The 17,551-nt window shown below is 50.7% G+C and overlaps 2 protein-coding genes across 3 annotated transcripts in view; both read right to left on the bottom strand.

The window, feature by feature from the left end:
- Positions 1-2,715: 2,715 nt before the first annotated feature.
- FAM25A (family with sequence similarity 25 member A) lies at positions 2,716-14,856 on the bottom strand. Of its 2 annotated transcripts, none has more exons than XM_024731438.1 (3): positions 6,911-7,174; positions 3,810-3,872; positions 2,716-2,897 (listed from the first exon to the last, which is right to left on the bottom strand). In XM_024731438.1, the coding sequence occupies exons 1-3, from the start codon at positions 7,167-7,169 to the stop codon at positions 2,764-2,766; spliced, it is 456 nt and encodes a 151-aa protein (XP_024587206.1). In that variant the 5' UTR covers positions 7,170-7,174; the 3' UTR covers positions 2,716-2,763. The 2 variants fall into 2 exon arrangements, 1 of the variants encoding a protein (XP_024587206.1); XR_003001282.1 differs by lacking the exon at positions 6,911-7,174 and adding an exon at positions 14,705-14,856 and having other exon boundaries at positions 2,825-2,897.
- A 792-nt stretch (positions 14,857-15,648) lies between these two features.
- The window catches only part of ADIRF (adipogenesis regulatory factor), a 2,346-nt gene continuing 443 nt past the window's right edge, over positions 15,649-17,551 (bottom strand). The window contains exons 2-3 of the mRNA XM_024731430.1: positions 16,046-16,108; positions 15,649-15,841 (exon numbers count right to left, since the gene is read on the bottom strand). Of these exons, the coding sequence (XP_024587198.1) occupies positions 15,735-15,841; positions 16,046-16,108 (170 nt within the window). The 3' untranslated portion in view covers positions 15,649-15,734. The remainder of the gene's footprint in view (positions 15,842-16,045; positions 16,109-17,551) is intronic.

The following is a 17,551-nucleotide window of genomic DNA, read 5'->3' as shown; positions in this document are numbered from 1 at the left end:
GGGGGGGGGGGAGATGAGAAAAGAATAGGGCAAGTTAAAAACATTACAAAGCTGCTGTTCTTAAAAAAAGATTGTTTTAAATTTGTTTTATGTAAATACTCCCTGGATTACTGTAAGCCTTTGGTTAATTTCCAGAGTTCTGAGAAAAGTTGATTCCGACCATATTTTTGTCAGTTTTCTCATGATTTTCATAGAGAATTTTTGGAGATCTTGGAGAAAGTCAGCGATTTTCTTTGACATCACCCTTGATTGCTTCTTATAACATGCTTAGAGTCTGGGGTTGATGCCATGCCCCTCACTGCACAATACACACAGTAAAAAGAAAATGAGAGATGCAAGTATCTGTTTTAGAACAGCACACTGCAAGGTGAAGTTAAAGGAACGTGGGAGTGCTTCTCCAACTCTCTGTGAAGCAGGTCCGGTTTTTTTGATTTTTGTTTGTTCCTTAACCTCATTCATCATGACATGTGGTGCTACTTCCTGTGACTAGTTCACATGCAACTTACCGTACAAGTTCAACAACCGGAACCGGTCTATACCCCCCATTCGACAAGAATTCTCCACTGATCACACTCTTGTAGGTCCAGGAGATGCCCAATTGCTTTAAGAGTTTCTAAACACTGTTTCTTTACTTCCCTTGTTGCCAAGTGGCAATGAAGTTTGAAACCAGCAACCTTTGAGTAGCACTTAATTAGGAAGCAATCTTCAATAAGCTAGTATGTGGCCTCCACAGCCACATTTTAAAACATATGTATTGGTTTTCTCTTAAATTCAAGCATCATGGAAATACATAATATAAAAAGTGAGGATTCCTCATATTCTCACAGAGCTGAACACCGTTAATATTTGCTATATACATGCGACCAGTTTTCTTCTATTCTTATATGTTTGCTTTGTAAAAATGAACTTATTCTACATACATTTCACAAACTATTAACTTATTTGTACATGTTCCCTAATGATATATGTATATTTTTCTCATTCTTAACAGCCAGAGTATTCCATTTCATATAAATGTGATAAATGTTAACCAGTCGTTAGGTGGCCATCTAAGCACAAGTCCCATTTTTCAAGCTAAAGCATTATTAATACACTAGAAGTAATAAGTGTCAACTCTAAATTGTCAAATCTAATAAGCAAAGCTTGCCATCCAAGTAATTTCTAATTATCATTTTAGGGTGTTTCCAATCTCTTGCTATCATTAATATGTCAGAATGTATCCTCACCCTTCAGGCCTCTGCCTGTACACCCAAAGAATAAAGTCTGGTAAGAGGAACTGCCATCCAAAGAGGCTGTTCTGGTCAATACTCTGTTATGGCCTATATAGGAAAAGAATCTAAAAAAAGAGTGTATATATTTGTATAACAGATTCACTTCGCTGTACACCTGAAACTAATACAACATTGTAAATCAATTATACCCCAATAAAAATTTAAAAACAAAAACCCTGCAGAAAGTAAAAAAAACTTCATTTGCCTCCTAAAATTTAAAAAAACAAACAAAGAGGCTGTTCTGGTTGACATTGCCACCCACGATCCACATTCTATTTTTCTTTTTTTTTTTGCGGTACGTGGGCCTCTCACTGCTGTGGCCTCTCCCGTTGCGGAGCACAGGCTCCGGACGCGCAGGCTCAGCGGCCACGGCTCATGGGCCCAGCCGCTCCACGGCATGTGGGATCCTCCCAGACCGGGGCACGAACCCGTGTCCCCTGCATCGGCAGGCGGACTCTCAACCACCGCGCCACCAGGGAAGCCCTCCACATCCTTTTGAGCTTGGGTCTGGATTGGGAGAACTCAAAAGTCATCAGAACCCAAACCAAGATATAAGGTCCATATCTAGCTGGACAATAGCGAATGTTCCAAGCCAGAACACTGGATATTCCTGGGCCGTTCAGAAACGTGTGAAGCCAATTCTGAAAGAACTCCAGAAATGTGGGGAGCAACTAACTCATTCCACAAAACACCTTTTCTTCTAATTTCCCCTAAGAACAATAACTTCCAACAAGATAAATAAGCAATGCCATATCTTTACAAGCCATTTCCTTTTTCTTTAATCCAAAATGTTAAGCTAAATGCTATTTAAACATGTTTAACTTTAATGGTACTGACTCACTCGTGGCAGGAAGGAGAGAAGACCAGGCATTCTGACCCACTACCGCCAGTTAGGCCTAACCCAAGTCTCTGAGTGGAGATCTGACAGCAGCTCCAGCAGCCAACAGGCAGTGGACTCGGTTTCCCCATGACCTGATTCTGTGACTGTCCAGCAGAAACACTTCTCTGAAGCCTCTTTCAGAACATGAAGCAGCTCAACCTGCCTGAGCCTGCCCAGCTAACCCCTCAGTCAGGTTGGTCTGTTATCTTCCCTGATTGCTGTAAGAATATTTCAAGGAAAACGCAAAGAACACATAAGCTGAACTGTGGTCCTCCCTTGGGGTGTCCTTGAAGCACTGAGGTGTCTGAAAGCTATGTATAGCTGCTGCGAAAATAGGCTTTTAAGAAATGTAGCACAGACACTAACAGTTCTCAAGAGCTCCTTGCTGACATAAGAAGTCATAATGTGAGAGCAGCACATCTGATTTATCACAGGGACCTATCTGACCCCCAGTGGGTGCCAAGGTGTTGGCCTCTTGTCCCTGCAGAGTGGTGCGACACTCAGGACATAACACAGTGTTTCCACCCAAACAGGAACAAACCCAGGACTCAGTGTACACATTTCATAGCTTTTTATTGCGATTCAGGAAGAGCCTGCTGGTGGCAGGCATGCTCACTGTCCCAGTTTGCCCAGGCCTTCTGCTGCGTGCGTGACAGCATTTGTGACTGTGTTGGTCACCGTCTCAGTGACTTCCTTTACCACTTTGTCCCTTGTCTCTTGGGTCTTCTTTAAAGCTCCAGCAACGGCTGTCAGGAAGAAATGATATCCAGGTGAGCAAAGTAAACAATTCAAGTCACTCGCTGGGTTGGAGTCACCTGGAGTGGCCTGTGGGATGGGGCAGTCTTACCGAGTCATGCCCTGGAGGAGTCTGTGGGGCAGAGGGCAGCACAGCTCCTGGAGGAATGCATTCAAATTTGCTTTTATTTCTCCAAAGAGCTTGCATTTCTCCAACTATTAGTGAGACAGAGCATCTGCTTGTGGGTGTACTGCCTACTCAGGCTTCATTTTTCTGTGAACTGCCTGTTTGCATCTTTTGGTCATTTTTATATTGGGCTATCATTTCTACTACAAATATTTTTGCCCAGTTTGTGGTTTTTCTTTTGGTTTGGCTTACAGTTTTTTTTCCACTATGGAAAATTTTGAAGTTTTATATTGTCCAGTTTACCTAGTATTTCCTTTATAGCTGTTGGATTTTCTGTCATCTTTAAAAAGACCCTCCCTCCTCTGAGATTATGCCAAAATCTATGTTCTCTTCTCACAATTTAATAATTTCATGTATTTGTATTTAAGTCCTAATCCATCCGGAATCTATTTTGTTGTAAGGAGTGAGATATACACGTGCTTTTTTACATTGTGATACTCACAGCACAAACATATAAACATTTATGTAAATATATGATTTTATGTCTCAGATGTTTTGTTCCAGCACGCCTGCACCTGGTCTTTTGTGATGTCATCCTCTTAACATTCCACAGAGATGACTATCTAGATGGAACTTGCTTTAGCAAAGTACGGCCTGTGACCTCAAATGAGCACAGATAATTATACACCAACTGAAAGGATGCCACACTGGGGTCAAGGTGTGATCTGGTTAGGCAAGGATCAGGCTGCTGCCAGCACCCAGCTTCCCTCCTTCCCCGCCCCGACCCTGGCCGTACCATTCTTTCCAGCCTCCTTGGCAGGCTCCACCGCCTCCTTCACCACTCCCTCCACGAAGTCAACTGAAACAATGAGACAAGCCCAGAGTGAGAGCACAGTATAAGCTGCCTGTCCTCACAGCAGGGCCCAGACAACCCTGGATACCCTGGAAGGGGCTCGGGGATGCTGCCCCCACCAGGACAGGACAAGCTGCTCCCAAGAAGGGCCCCCAGCTGGCTTCCTTCAGAGACTGGAGAGGGGCCCGACTGGCAGGAGATAAGCTGAGTAAGCTAGGTAAAGGCGCAGGGCTCTCCATGCCCCTTGGCCAGCGAGGCCTGGAATGCCAACGAGCAGGCCCTGCTGCTGGCTGGGGACCTGGAGCCAAGGCCAGGCGTGTTTCCCAGGTCACCAGGCCTCTCAAGCGACCTGCGGTCCTGCCTGTGGCCGGACGGAGGCTGCGCTGCAGTGGGAGGCTGAATGTCAAAGCTCCCTCCGGCAGTACCAAGCTCCCCAGAGCAACTCCTCCAGCACCACGAAACTCTCTGCCCTCCCAGGTTGGTAACGGGCTAGCCCTGGAAGACGCCACGGTCAGAAAACCTGGCTCAGCTTCTACCTCCTAGAATCACCTCCACCACTTGGGTCCCTCGTGTGCAGACTGGGAGTGACACAGCACTCAGAGAGTTGGTGAAAAGAAAGGGGGTGCTCAACAGCAGCTGCAAAGTTCAAATGAAACACAGGTTTGCAGCCCTTTAGAAAGAGAACAGCAAACTCCGGCACAAGCTGTTTTTCACAAAACGTCCAACAGGTGGGGCCTGGATCAGCCTCCCTGCATCCAGCGACTGACGTACAAAAAAGGATTTCTGGGTTTTTTGTGGCTGCATTGGGTCTTCGTTGCGGTGGCTTCTCTTGTTGCGGAGCACGGACACTAAGCACGCGGGCTTCAGTAGTTGTAGCTCGCGGGCTCTGGAGCACAGGCTCGGTAGCTGTGACACACGGGCTTAGTTGTTCCCCGGCATGTGGGACCTTCCCGGACCACCAGGGCTCGAACCCTTGTCCCCTGAGCTGGCAGGCGGATTCTTAACCACTGTGCCACCAGGAAAGCCCCTGGGGACTTTGAAGAAACTGAAAATGTCCTTTGTGTAAACCCTGGGGGCTGACTTTGAACAGAATCAGACTCGGTGGTTTCTTATTCAAGAAATCTTTGAAACTTTAAAGTTATGGTAGGGGGAATCGGGAAGATGGTGGAAGAGTAAGACGCAGAGATCACCTTCCTCCCCACAGATACACCAGAAATACATCTACACGTGGAACAACTCCTACAGAACACCTACTGAATGCTGGCAGAAGACCTCAGACCTCCCAAAAGGCAAGAAAGTCCCCACGTACCTGGGTAGGGCAAAAGAAAAAAGAATAAACAGAGACAAAAGAATAGGGACTCGACCTGCACCAGTGGGAGGGAACTGTGAAGGAGGAAAAGTTTCCACACTAGTTAGGAAGCCCCTTCGCGGGAGGAGACTGCGGGCGGCGGGGAGAAGCTTCGGGGCCGCGGAAGACAGCGCAGCAACAGGGGTGCGGAGGACAAGGCGGAGAGATTCCCGCACAGAGGATCGGTGCCGAATTCTATCATACATTTAGAGAAGAGCTAACACCTATCCTTCTCAAACTCTCCAAAATATAGCAGAGGGAGGAACACTCCCAAACTCATTCTACGAAGCCACCATCACCCTGATACCAAAACCAGACAAGGATGTCACAAAGAAAGAAAACTACAGGCCAATATCACTGACGAACATAAATGCAAAAATCCTCAACAAAATACTAGCTAACAGAATCCAACAGCACATTAAAAGGATCATACACCATGATCAAGTGGGGTTTATTCCAGGAGTGCATCAGCCACTATGGAGAACAGTATGGAGGTTCCTTAAAAAACTACAAATAGAACTACCATATGACCCAGCAATCCCACTACTGGGCATATACCCTGAGAAAACCATAATTCAAAAAGGGTCATGTACCAAAATGTTCATTGCAGCTCTATTTACAGTAGCCCGGAGATAGAAACAACCTAAGTGTCCATCATCGGATGAATGGATAAAGAAGATGTGGCACATATATACAATGGAATATTACTCAGCCATAAAAAGAAACAAAATTGAGCTATTTGTAATGAGGTGGATAGACCTTGGAGTCTGTCATACAGAGTGAAGTCAGTCAGAAAGAGAAAGACAAATACCGTATGCTAACACATATATATGGAATTTAAGGGGAAAAAATGTCATGAAGAACCTAGGGGTAAGACAGGAATAAAGACACAGACCTACTAGAGAACGGACTTGAGGATATGGGGAGGGTGAAGGGTAAGCTGTGACAAAGCGAGAGAGAGGCATGGACATATATACACTACCAAACGTAAGGTAGATAGCTTAGTGGGAAGCAGCCGCATAGCACAGGGAGATCAGCTCGGTGCTTTGTGACCACCTAGAGGGGTGGGATAGGCAGGGTGGGAGGGAGAGAGACGCAAGAGGGAAGAGATGTGGGGACATATGTATATGTATAACTGATTCACTTTGTTATAAAGCAGAAACTAACACACCATTGTAAAGCAATTGTACTCCAATAAAGATGTAAAATAAAATAAAATAAGATAAAGTTATGGTAAAAATTAAACTCTATCTTCCTTTTTTTGTATAGGATACTCGGAATAGTTTGTTTTAATACTGAAGGGCCCCTCCCTGCTTTCCAGAGTGACGGATTTAAGCCACCAGCTGCTCACCCAGCACCCTGGCTCCCCTCTCGCCACGAGGGGCCTCCTCTGAGCTGCCCCCTCCGGGCCTCAGCCACAGACCCCAGGAATGTATCAAGCCCAGGGGGCAGAGCAGGTCTGACTGGGAGGGTTGCTTGGGGCAGTGGACCCCTCATGTCTCCTCCCCGAGGTACCTTCCTCAGCTTCCATAGCCCCCCACCTCCATCCTGTCCCTATGCGGCTGATCAGCCTCAGCTCCCCATGGGGTCAAGGCCTGCCCCAGTCCTGCTGGGATCAGCACAGGCCCAGTCGAGTCTGTCCTGATCCCCCAGTGGCAGGAACGGTGCAGGTGGAAAGGAGCCTCGGGGTCCTTACCAGCTTCCTCGGTGGCCTTCTCGGTGCGGTGGGCCAGACCCCCGGCGGCAAGCTTCCCCAGGCCTCCCAACATTGTGCGGTGACAGGTGGTGATCAAGCAGGATGCTGGGGCCTGAACCAGTCTGCTTTTATAGATGCCTGGCTGGGCTCTGGGGCACAAGCCCTGGCCCTGCTGGTGAGTCAGCACAGACGGCAGGAGGAAGAGGCTGGGTGGAGCCACCCCAGCGTTGTGGCTGGGACAGTGCCTCTTTGGCAGCATGAGACCAATACACCCCATATCCTGGGACCCTGTGAGGGGCAGGGACAGGGAGCAGGGTGAGGCTGGACAGAGAGATCAGCTCTGGGACATGCCCCTACCCCAAGGCAAGAAGCCCGAGTGCCCTGTGGGATGAGAGGCATTTGGGGACTGCAGCCCTGCCAGCCCCCTCGGCTCCCCGTATCCTAGGCATGGTACCTAGACAAGGGCTAGGACTTCCAGCCCGCTGCCCACAGTCTCCAGAGTGACCTAATCAAGGGTTTAGGGTTTTGTGGGCCTGGGGACCTGGGCGGCCCCTCAGGCCAGGAATACAAGTGTAATGGGGGCCGCTGCCCTCCCCATTCCCAAGGGCCTCAGTTCTGGAGAGTGGCTTTGCAGCCTCCCCTGGACAGGCTGGGGGGTGGGAGGAGTCAGGGCCATGCCTGGCCCAAGGCAGAGAAGGACACAATATTGACCAGAAGCCTCGTCATCCCTGGCTTGCAGTCACCTGGTTCTCACTCATGGGAGCACCTGAGTGACCCAGCACTGATAGCCAGCATGTGAGGGAACCCAGCCCGCCCTGCGCCTTGGGGCCTGGCCTCTCAGGGGAGCCCTATGAAGTCAGCAGTGCCCACCCAGGCGGTTCTAGGGGAGTAGATGGAGGACCCCACTACCATCTGGGGAGGTGCTTCTGGCCGTAGCAAGAGTTCCCAGAAAGCAGCTCTACTAGCCCCTGATGCACCACACACATGCTTAGGGAGCCAGGCTGCCTCCCTAGTTACTCAGGATGGAGAGAGATGCCTCAAGTCACATACTACATGCTGCTTCCCTTAGTCACTAGCCCAGCCTGAGCCTCAGTTTCCTCATCTGTAAAATGGGGGCATCCATGCCTGCCTTGCCTTGTCACTGACAGCTGCTGGAACTATGCGCGCAAACTCTTGGTAAACTTCTGTTCCCACCCCCTCGTCACTGATGTGCTAGGGCGGGGCTGCTTGGCAATGAGTCCTGACCAACCAGTGGGTGGAGCAAAGAGTGGCAGGGGTATGAGCCTGCCTCGGAGTGAGAGGGCCTGGAGATGGGACCCGCCGCCACTGGCCAGGAGTCATGGAGGAAAGGCTCTCCCAAGGCCCTACTCAAAAAGTCCAGGCCTGGGGCAGGAGTTTGAGGCTGCTCCCCCCATGTAGGCTCCCTCATCCCTCAGAGGGGTCCAGGAGGGTGTGGTGGTGTCTAATTAGTGTTTACCTGACACAGGCTTTATGGAGCTGAGGCCCTCCCACATTCCTGAGTGGTACCGGGAGGCCCTGGGCAGTGGCCGGCCCACCTGGGGTGGGCTGTGGATGCTGTGGGCAGCAGGAACTCTGGGTCACAAGGCCACAGCCCCACACGTGCCACTGGCAGGAGTAGATCAAGTCTTAAACAATCTGGAGAGTCCCTGTAAGAAAAAATACACTACTTCTCTCTTGCAAGTTTTATAAATATATATGCACTACCCTGTGGACTCAGAAGGGGCCGTGACAGTGAGGGCCCTGGAGCTTAAGCAGGTCCAGATGACTCTGGCCTCCCCTTGCCACAGCCAAACACCAGAGAGCTCTGCTCACACTATCAGGACAATGCTGCCAAGGGTGGGGGCACTCCTGGGACATGGCTGGTGGGAAATGGTCTGAGAGACCCACAGAGATGCTCCCTAGGCCCATCAGAGCCCCTTCCCTGTTTCCTCTGACATGTGTGTGTCCCCCACCCCCAGAGGGGTCCTTTGCGCCGGACTCCCTGTCAGGATGGCAGTGTCACCCACCAGGTCTCGGATAGCTTCCAGACCCCACGACCCCTCCCCACCATCCCCCTCTCCTCAGGAGCTCACCAGCTCCTCGACAGGCCCTGGTCACGGCTCGGCCACTCAGCAGGACTCCGGCTGCACTTCTTCCCTCCCTATCAGACTGCTGTTGCCTTCACCCCACCGCCCCTGCACATGGGACCCTCTCCTCCTTAATGCCTGGCCCCAGTGTGAGCACCCAGACTCCAGTGACAACACACCACGGCCCCAGATCTCCTGGCAAGGCTGGGTTCAGGCAGAGATCCCAAATGCCCAACAGGGGGAAGGCAAGAGAGCTGGAGAGGCCAAGCGGCCCAAGACTGGACTTGGGCCCCGGACCCTGGTGCTCTGGCCCACATCTAGTCCCACAGGCCTTCCCACTCTAGCTCTGACCAGCTCCCTGTCCTCTCAGCTCAGGCCAGCCCATCTGTGGCTCCCATCCAAAGAAACTAGGACAGCCCAAGACCCTCCTAACCGGGATTCTGGTCTGAGGGGTTGGGTGACTCCTGCAGTGAGCAGTGTTACCTGCCTGGGTGAGGTTGAGATGACTCAGGTGGGAACCACCCCATCTTTGGAAGAAGCCTGGTACGTGCTGGGCCCCAACAGAGCAGGCCTTGAACACAAGCACCCATGTCAGCCTGTCCTGAGTCAGAAGGTCAAGTCCTGCACTTGGGGCGGGGAGAACCGAGCCTTGACAAGAGTCAACTAATTCTCCAAGTAGAATCTGCTCAACAACCCAGTCTGGCAAAGGACCAGCTGACTACATCATCAAGTCAGGACAGGCAATTTTTCAAACAGCAATTTGCCAACTGAGCAATTAATAATTCTGAAAAAAAAAAAACCTGTGAGTACTTAAATACTTAGGGCTGTCTTATGTCTGAGGCATGATTTTTTTTCTCCTGTGACTTGAACTGCAAATGCCATGAATGTCAAGAGTTTTATGACTGTCATCCTGCCTATGCTTTCTCCTACTTCTACTTCATGGACTTGAGCTCCCAGTATATACAGCCCACGTATCTTGCACATACAGACCCCTCCCAGCCACAGGGAGACTAGACTCCTGGAGACTCGGTCTGTCAGTCACCAAAGGAAGACTTCCACAGCAGATCAGCACTCATACATCCATGGTTGTCAGTCAGGGTTCCGGAAAAAATCAGAGGGCACATCAAAGGGATACCTGAGGAAAGGGACAGTTCACAAAGGTGTGGACAGACTTAAGGGAACCAAAGAGGGATGGCGAGGCCCCCAGCGACCAGGAGCAGTGGGAGTTGTTTCCTCCCTGGGCCTGGAGGGGCTGTAGACCCCGAAGGGAGCTGCAGCTGTAGGAGAGGGTCAGCAGACAGGAGCTGCAGCTGTCAGCAGAGGAAGAGGGCCACTGCCCAACCACACCCAGCAAGAAGGAAGCAGGAGGAATAAATTCCTCTCCTCTTCTTCTCCATCTCCTATCAATATCCCCCATTGGCTGAACGCAGCCGAGTCCTGAGGGTGAGGGAGCCCGGGTGACGCGGTTCAAGAGGCAGGTTACCAGGGCGAGGGCAGGGAGGACAGGATGTGGATTCTCGGTAAACAGAAAACAGCAGCTCAACCTGCTAGACTTCTAAGTCTGGAAGCAACGTGGCTATAGCTTAATTCTTAATTCAGCCCATTTCTCCTTCCTGAAACTCTATGGGGCAACAAGAACACAGGAAGAAGAATTTTTAAAAGCCCATCACCAACTCACACATCAAATTTAACTTTTCTGAAGTTAAGCATCACTCTCTCCTCATCTCTGCTACCCTGTTGCCATTCCCTCCTTCTTTCCACTGCCTTCCCACCTGTCCCGTGTAGATAACTGGTCTCTCTGATTCTGGTTTATCCTCCTGCATTTTCTTCCCACAAATATGCAGAGACATGTGCCCTGCATATTTTCTTGCATCCTCCTTCTTTCTTTACAGGAATGATAGCATTCCAGAGATATGCAGTTTTGACTTCACTTTTTTCTACCTAACAGTAAAAACATACTATTTTTTAAATATGAAAAAGAATACCAAAACGACATCACATACAAAGAAATCCCACAAAAGTGTGCCTCAAAGAAGGCACATGAAAATTATTACCTAACATGAATTCAACTCCAACATGAATTTTAGAAAGAAAATGAGACACTTAATAAAGCATTAGTAGTTATGAAGGAAGACTGTAAAACAGAAATACCAGAATTCAGCGATGAGGTGGCAGACGACAGGAGCAGGCAGAATAGGAACTTACATAACTCTGGAATAAAACAGAAGAAAAAAGGTAAAACAAACCATTGCAGAAATGAAGACTAAACTAGAAGGAGCCACAGTAGGTACCTATGGGAACAGAAATGAAAAAAAGCAAAGAAAAAAGAAGGAGTCATATTAAAGACATACACAGTGTTTGGGAAACAATGGCAGATGTGGAAGGTAGAAAACTTTGTGCCCACAACTGGAATTCCCAAAGAAGAAAGCCAAGCAATGGAACAGAGCAAATATTTAAAAATACAATTAAGAAATGGTCCTGAAATAAAAGAAATCTAGAATCAATATGGAAAGGGCAAACAGCATACTAGGGAAAACTGAACCAGAACAACCATCACCGAGACGAACCCTAAAAAAATTATTGTACCTTAAAGATAAAGGGGTGAGAGGGATAAATTAGGAGTCTGGGATTAATACACACTACTATATATAAAATAGATAAACAACAAGGACCTAGTGTATAGCACAAGGAACTATATTCAATATCTTGCAATAACCTAAAATGGAAAAGAATCCGAAAAAATATGTATATGTAATTGAATCACTTTTGTATATGTAATTGAATCATATACAAAACTAAAACTAACACAACATTGTAAATCAACTATATTTCAATAAAAAAGATGAAAAAGATAAAGAAAGCCAGCCAGCCAGAAAGATCAAGTCACTTATTAGAAATTCCAGTGAGTTAGAAATCAGACTTCTAGGGACCGCTCAACCTTCTGTGGCAAAAGTGGGGCAGCCACGCCTAGATGATGCCCATGGAAAAAAGTGTGAGAAGTAAATTTCAAACCCAGTTGAGGATACAGTATAAAGGCTACAGACCAACATTACCACACATTTAAGAACTCAGAATATGGTTCACATGAGCCCTTCTTTTTTAAAAAAATTTTTATTTTAACTTGTTAACCTTTTTTTAAAAAAATAGAAAATGCCATACACAAAAATAGGACACTGTGAACCCTCATGGTCACATTGCAATAACCCAAGGGGCCTAGCTATAACAATTCTCAGCTCAGATCCCAGACGTCTTCTCAATTCATCTGAAAATATTTCATTCTTGAGGAAACTTTCAGAGGGCTAACTCCAACCAACCAAGAGATAACAGAAAACATGTCAGCAGAAGGAATGGCAGAGCGCTTCTAATATTTTCAGTTGCAGATCTAAGACAGAACAAAGGTGAAGGTGTGGAGGAATGGGAAGCAAATGCTATGTGTTTTCACAAAGTAGAAATGAGACAATAACAAAAAAAAAAAATAGAAGGAGAGAAGGTGGAAAGCAGAAAACTCTGCCCCTTCTCATCTGTAATTTGATGGGAATCAGAGCTGAGAAGTCCAGTGGAACCAAAATGTCATGTTAGTGACTTTGGTTAGTTGGGGAACTGGGATTTGGAGAATTAGGAACTATCTGAGGAACTGCTAATGGAAGAATTAATCTTTGGAGATTTGACCAAGACCCAACAGGTGCAGTGGCCACAGCTGCCTTCTCCTCAGCCCATCTGGGCTCAGCTAGCTTCATGAACCTCACGGAGACAGGCCTGGGCTCCTATAAGCTCCCATGGCTCCCCAGCACCATGCCCACCTTTTCCCAGACACAGGACCAAAGACAAGTCCAACCTGGCCCTGCGCCCCAGGGCTCAGTGTTGGGGGAATAGAGGCACACAGAAACAGGCATTTGCATGGTGCATGGAAGCATCAGCTGCATGGCGGTAGGGTCTGTAGAAGGGGCTGCATTGTAGGAGACGGCACCATGGTGAACCTGACAATGTGTCAACTCTGTTATCTGGCAGGAGAACCAAAGGACCGTCATCCCTGCATTCATGTGGCAGATGTTGCCAGAGCCCCACTCCAGGCTCTGGGTGTGCACTAGTCAGTAGAAGGGACTTGGCTGCAACCCGTGGACAACCATCACAGTGAAGCACACAGGAGAGCAACTCATTAGTATATAACCGTGGAAAAGAAGTACAGGGGGTGTGAGAACGTATTGGCAGTGGCCAGACCCATTCTGTGTATGTTGGGGGAGGATCAGGGAAGCTGAGATCTGAAGGATGAAAGAGCAGGAGCAACTTGGACAAGGGTGGTTAATGACGGAGCATGGACAGCATTCCGGGTAGAAAAAAAGGGCACATGCAAAGAGATGAGCAGAAGCACAATGTGAAGGGAAATGAACAAGGGTTAACGTGGCTGAGGCAGAGAGGGAGGGTGTGCTGGGGGAGGAGGCTGGGGAGGTGGGTGAGACCGGCAAATACAGGACCTTAGCATCGGGGTAACATCAGGATTGAAGCTTTTGTTTGCAACAGAAAACCTACTTCACAGCGGCTCAAACAATGAGGAAACTGATCCTCTCACCTAGCTCCTGGCAGCTGCAGGCCTGGTTAAGTTAGGGACTGAATAAAGTAACTTGGGATCCAGGTTCTTTCTATTTCTGCTCTGCCCTCATCAGCAAGTTGGCTTTTCCTTAGGCTTGTTCCTCCTGTGGTTAGAAGCATCTGTCAGAGTTCTAAGAATCATTTCTAGACACAAAAATGTTCAGTGGAATAGGAGAAAATGTTTCTTCCTTGTTTTTTTTTTCTTTTCTTTTTGAGGATGAAAAACCTTTCCTAGAAGGCTCCTGGCCCTAGACCTGACTCCTCCTGTCCTTGGCCTGAGCTGGCTCACACATCCATCCCTAAGGCCGACACTCACAAGGAGAACAGGATGAAGAGGGATTGTTGGGCCAATTGGAATTTCTCCTGAGTCAGGCAGGGGAAGGATGCATTCCAGAAAAATGTGAGGGCTCTGCCAGTCCAGCCCCACCTGCCTCCTGCTGTGGCCCCAGGTGGTCTCTCCCAACCCTGGCATCCTCTCCTGGGGGCAGGGGCTCCTGGAGATGCTGGAAGCACCTCCAGATTACCCCAGGTAGATATCTCTTCAAGGACCTTCCCTTTAGGCCTTCGCCCATTTTGCAGCTGAGCCCTTCTTTGGGGGACAGTCAGCAACAGGGACCAAGCATGAAACTGGGCCTGGCCCTGGGGTGAGGGTGAGAGATGCTAAGGGTTAGGGAGGAGACCTGTTGCTTCCTCGGGAGGGATCTCAGATTGGAGAAGGGAAAGGTCACCTGTGGGGTGTGAAGGGGAGGGATAGGGGTGGACACGACGACACTGCCCCCTGCTGGCATGTCTGGAAAGCCTCTGGGAAAGCCGGCCCCGAGTCAGCGTGTGAAGGAAAGATGACGGTTTTTTCCCTCAGTCTCCCCAGAACTAAGAAGTGCCGTGTAGCCAATATTAGTGAGTTGAAACGGCATGACTACGTATGTACTCATCCACAAGAGAACGAGATCATTACGGACAGAGGGAATAGTGTGTGCAAAGGCGTGGAGGTGGGGAAACGGAACGGGCCGTCACCTGCCGAGGTGTGGCGGGGGTTCGGATGAAGAGGGCAGCCAGCGCCCGGCGCCAGGGCTGGGCCTTATCCTGTGGCAACAGTGAGTCACCCATCAGCAGGACTTACCCAGGGTTGGTATCGCGTGCATGGACACGTGGACACGTGCTGGGGAGGTCGGAGGGAATAAGGTTTGCGCGAACTCTAGACCCTCTGGGGAAATCTGCCCGATAAAAAAGTCGGCCCCTGCGCTGGCCCAGAAAGTACAGGCGCATCCGGAAAGGAAGGGGTACCCGAGGGAGTGGCCTAGCGCGCGCACGCACACAGCCGGGTCCCAGCGCTTCACGCCCACGTGCGCCGCGCCCACGTGCACCGCCCCGTGCGCCGCAGGCACCTCCCAAGGAGGCGCGTCTTGGGCGGAGCTCCTGGCGACCACGCCAAACACAACTGGGTGGGACTCAGATCTTCGGGGCGTGTCCTCGCCCTCCCGGTCCGGCCCCGCGACTCGCCGTCGGGTGCGACAGTCGTGCAAGCACCGGGCGGGCGGCGTAGGGTGATGATGGCCAAAAGCTCCGTCCCTGCGTCCCCTCTCTTCCCCGAGAATTCCTGCCCCCTGAAGTCCTCGAGGGCGCCGGGCCCTGGGATGCCTCGATGCTTCCAGCCCCCCGCCCCCGGCTTAGCTCACTGGGAGAAGTTCCCGAGGCCCCTGCCGTTGGAACCCTTCGCCCTCCCGCCCAGACCTGAGCTCCTCGAGGATATGGGCACCGAGTATCCCCCTCCTAGGAAGGGGCGGGTTCCTGGAGCTGAGGGAGCGGTTTTGGAATCGGGGGCAGGGGCAACAGAGCGGGAGAGGGTCACGTATCTAGATGGGGGGGGTTGAACTTCGGATAAGTGGGAGTCTGGACGCACGGTTAAGACATGGGAAATGAGTTCTTGGACAGTCCGTCTGGGTTTCCGAATTTGGAATGCCAGGACTCTGGACGTCAGGGCTGAGTTTCTGGATACCTGAGCCTCTGCTCTAAGTGAGGGAGGGCTGGGCCCAGTTTGGGAGGAGGCATGAAGTGGACACAGAGTAGGCATATGTGCTTTAATGAGGTGGCCCGCCAAGAGCCTGCTAGAGCTCCGGGCCTGGAAGGGAGTCACCCATGTCTCCCTTCTGTCATTTCAGGAGGCGGAGTATTTTCCCCAAACCCGAGAAAGCCTCAGAGGCCTGGTTAGCAGTCTTGTCGATGGTTTCCTGGGTAGACTTGGCAACCTGGTCCATGGCTGGGAAAGGAAAGGATAGGGCAGTTGAGTGCGGGGCCCTGGGGAACCACAGCCCTGCAGGGTTAGCCTGGCCTGGGTCTCCCTCCCCAGGAAGAAATGCTGGTAGAGGGTCTGCAGAGGAGAGGGTGTGTCTGGGCAAGGGCTGGGTGGAGGGCAGGGCCACGCTGGGGCTGTCCACCCTCCTGCCCACCAGCCCCACCAGACCTTTCTGCCCTGTTTCTGTGGTCTCATCCACCACTTGCTGAGTTGCTGCTCCAGCCGCCGTCACTAGAACAGAGACGTGGGATACCTGTTGAGATACCACCAACCACAGAGGCCCCACCATTGCCAACCTTATCTGTTCTCTAGAGTGGTCTGTCCTACAGGCCCAGGGATGGATGCCACGGACGTAAAGTTCTTTGACCAAGGCCACTCAATGAGGGGCATGAGCCCTTTCCATGACTCCAGGTTGTTCTTGTTTATTTGTAACTCTGGGCTCCTCCCCTCTGGCCTGCTTCCCTTGCCTCTCCAGGATTGCTGCAAAAATATCCAAGTGAGGAAGGAAGGTAGGGCTGGGCCAGGCTGGAATTGGCATCTGGGCTGTGGCTACTGCTGGGCACAGCCCAGGGAGAACCCTGCCGCCTTTAACAACTTCTCCCCCGGAGGCTTGGCCCAGATGCCTGAATTCCCACATTTAGAGCACTGGGGCTTCTACTTTGCAAGGCCCTCTCACCACCTCCTGTCTCCTGTGCCTCTCCCCAGAGGGCACACAAGCAATGACTGCCAATGCCTCCGTGAGAAGGCAGCGTAAGCCATTAGGAAACGAAATGTGGAAAGTAGGTGAAACTTCCAAAGTCAGGCCATCTCCTCTAGACCGGAGTTCGTGCCTGTGAAGAACAGGGTTTGCGGGGGCTCAGGTGGGTCCCCACCTGCTCGGTAGGCAGACAGGTGGCTCTGGCCTTCAGAGATCTGACTCATCCTTGCTGTTGAACAGGAAAGGGCCTGCTTTACCCAGACCCTGGGGACCAGGGGGTACAGGGGTCAGGCAGACCCTGGGTCTACTGCTCACAGAGGTCCCTGGGGTCTCTGTCTGACGTAGCACAGTCAAGACCACAGGGAAGGAGACTCTGCACTCAGCTTACAGATGGGGAAAGTGAGGCCCAGAAGGAAGGGTAGTGTAGACAGAGGCTTCCTGGTACCATTTTAGCCTCAGGGGAGCAACTGTGGGCTTCCCTTGGGGCACTGATGAAGGAGGGGGTTGGTTTAGGTGTTTTCTGTTGACTGGGGTATGCGTAGGACAGACTGGGAGCTGGAGTCCCAAGGGAGGCTGAGCTGGGACTGGAAGAGCTACCGCTGGTGGGGCTGAAGTCTCCTCACGTACCCTACTCCCCAGTCCATCCCCATCCCCCAGCTGCATAACCTCAGGTCTGAGGGGGAAAGAGCCAGAGGTGGAGAAAGTAAGACTGGGGACCTGCCCTGCCCGCATGAAGGTGGGAAGGTCCTCTGCCTGAGGACTTAAGAGGAAATGAGTATTTCGGAGGAGGGCGGGGAGTGCTCAAAACAAAGCCCGGTGGGAGTCTGAAGCCACCCGTCCCATCCTGTTTCTGTGCGCCTCTGGGACCTGGCGGGCAGAGATCGGGCGTGGTGGCGGAGCGTGCTCTCCTCCTGGACCGTCACTCTCCCGAGGGCCCGGGTGGGGCCGCTCCCGGCCCTAGCAGCTGCCTCGGATTG

Source organism: Neophocaena asiaeorientalis, unplaced genomic scaffold (genome assembly GCF_003031525.2).
Source record: "Neophocaena asiaeorientalis asiaeorientalis breed wild unplaced genomic scaffold, Neophocaena_asiaeorientalis_V1.1 scaffold714, whole genome shotgun sequence".
Classification (NCBI taxonomy): domain Eukaryota; kingdom Metazoa; phylum Chordata; class Mammalia; order Artiodactyla; family Phocoenidae; genus Neophocaena; species Neophocaena asiaeorientalis.
This window is presented reverse-complemented; position numbering and strand designations above follow the sequence as displayed.

Excerpts from the sequence above, each read along its gene's own strand:
- FAM25A (XM_024731438.1), bottom strand. The coding sequence starts at position 7,169 with ATGCTGCCAAAGAGGCACTGTCCCAGCCACAACGCTGGGGTGGCTCCA. Across the intron at positions 3,873-6,910 it reads GAAGGCCACCGAGGAAGCTG|TTGACTTCGTGGAGGGAGTG; the intron begins GTAAGGACCCCG and ends TCATTGTTTCAG. Across the intron at positions 2,898-3,809 it reads CAAGGAGGCTGGAAAGAATG|CCGTTGCTGGAGCTTTAAAG; the intron begins GTACGGCCAGGG and ends TCTTCCTGACAG.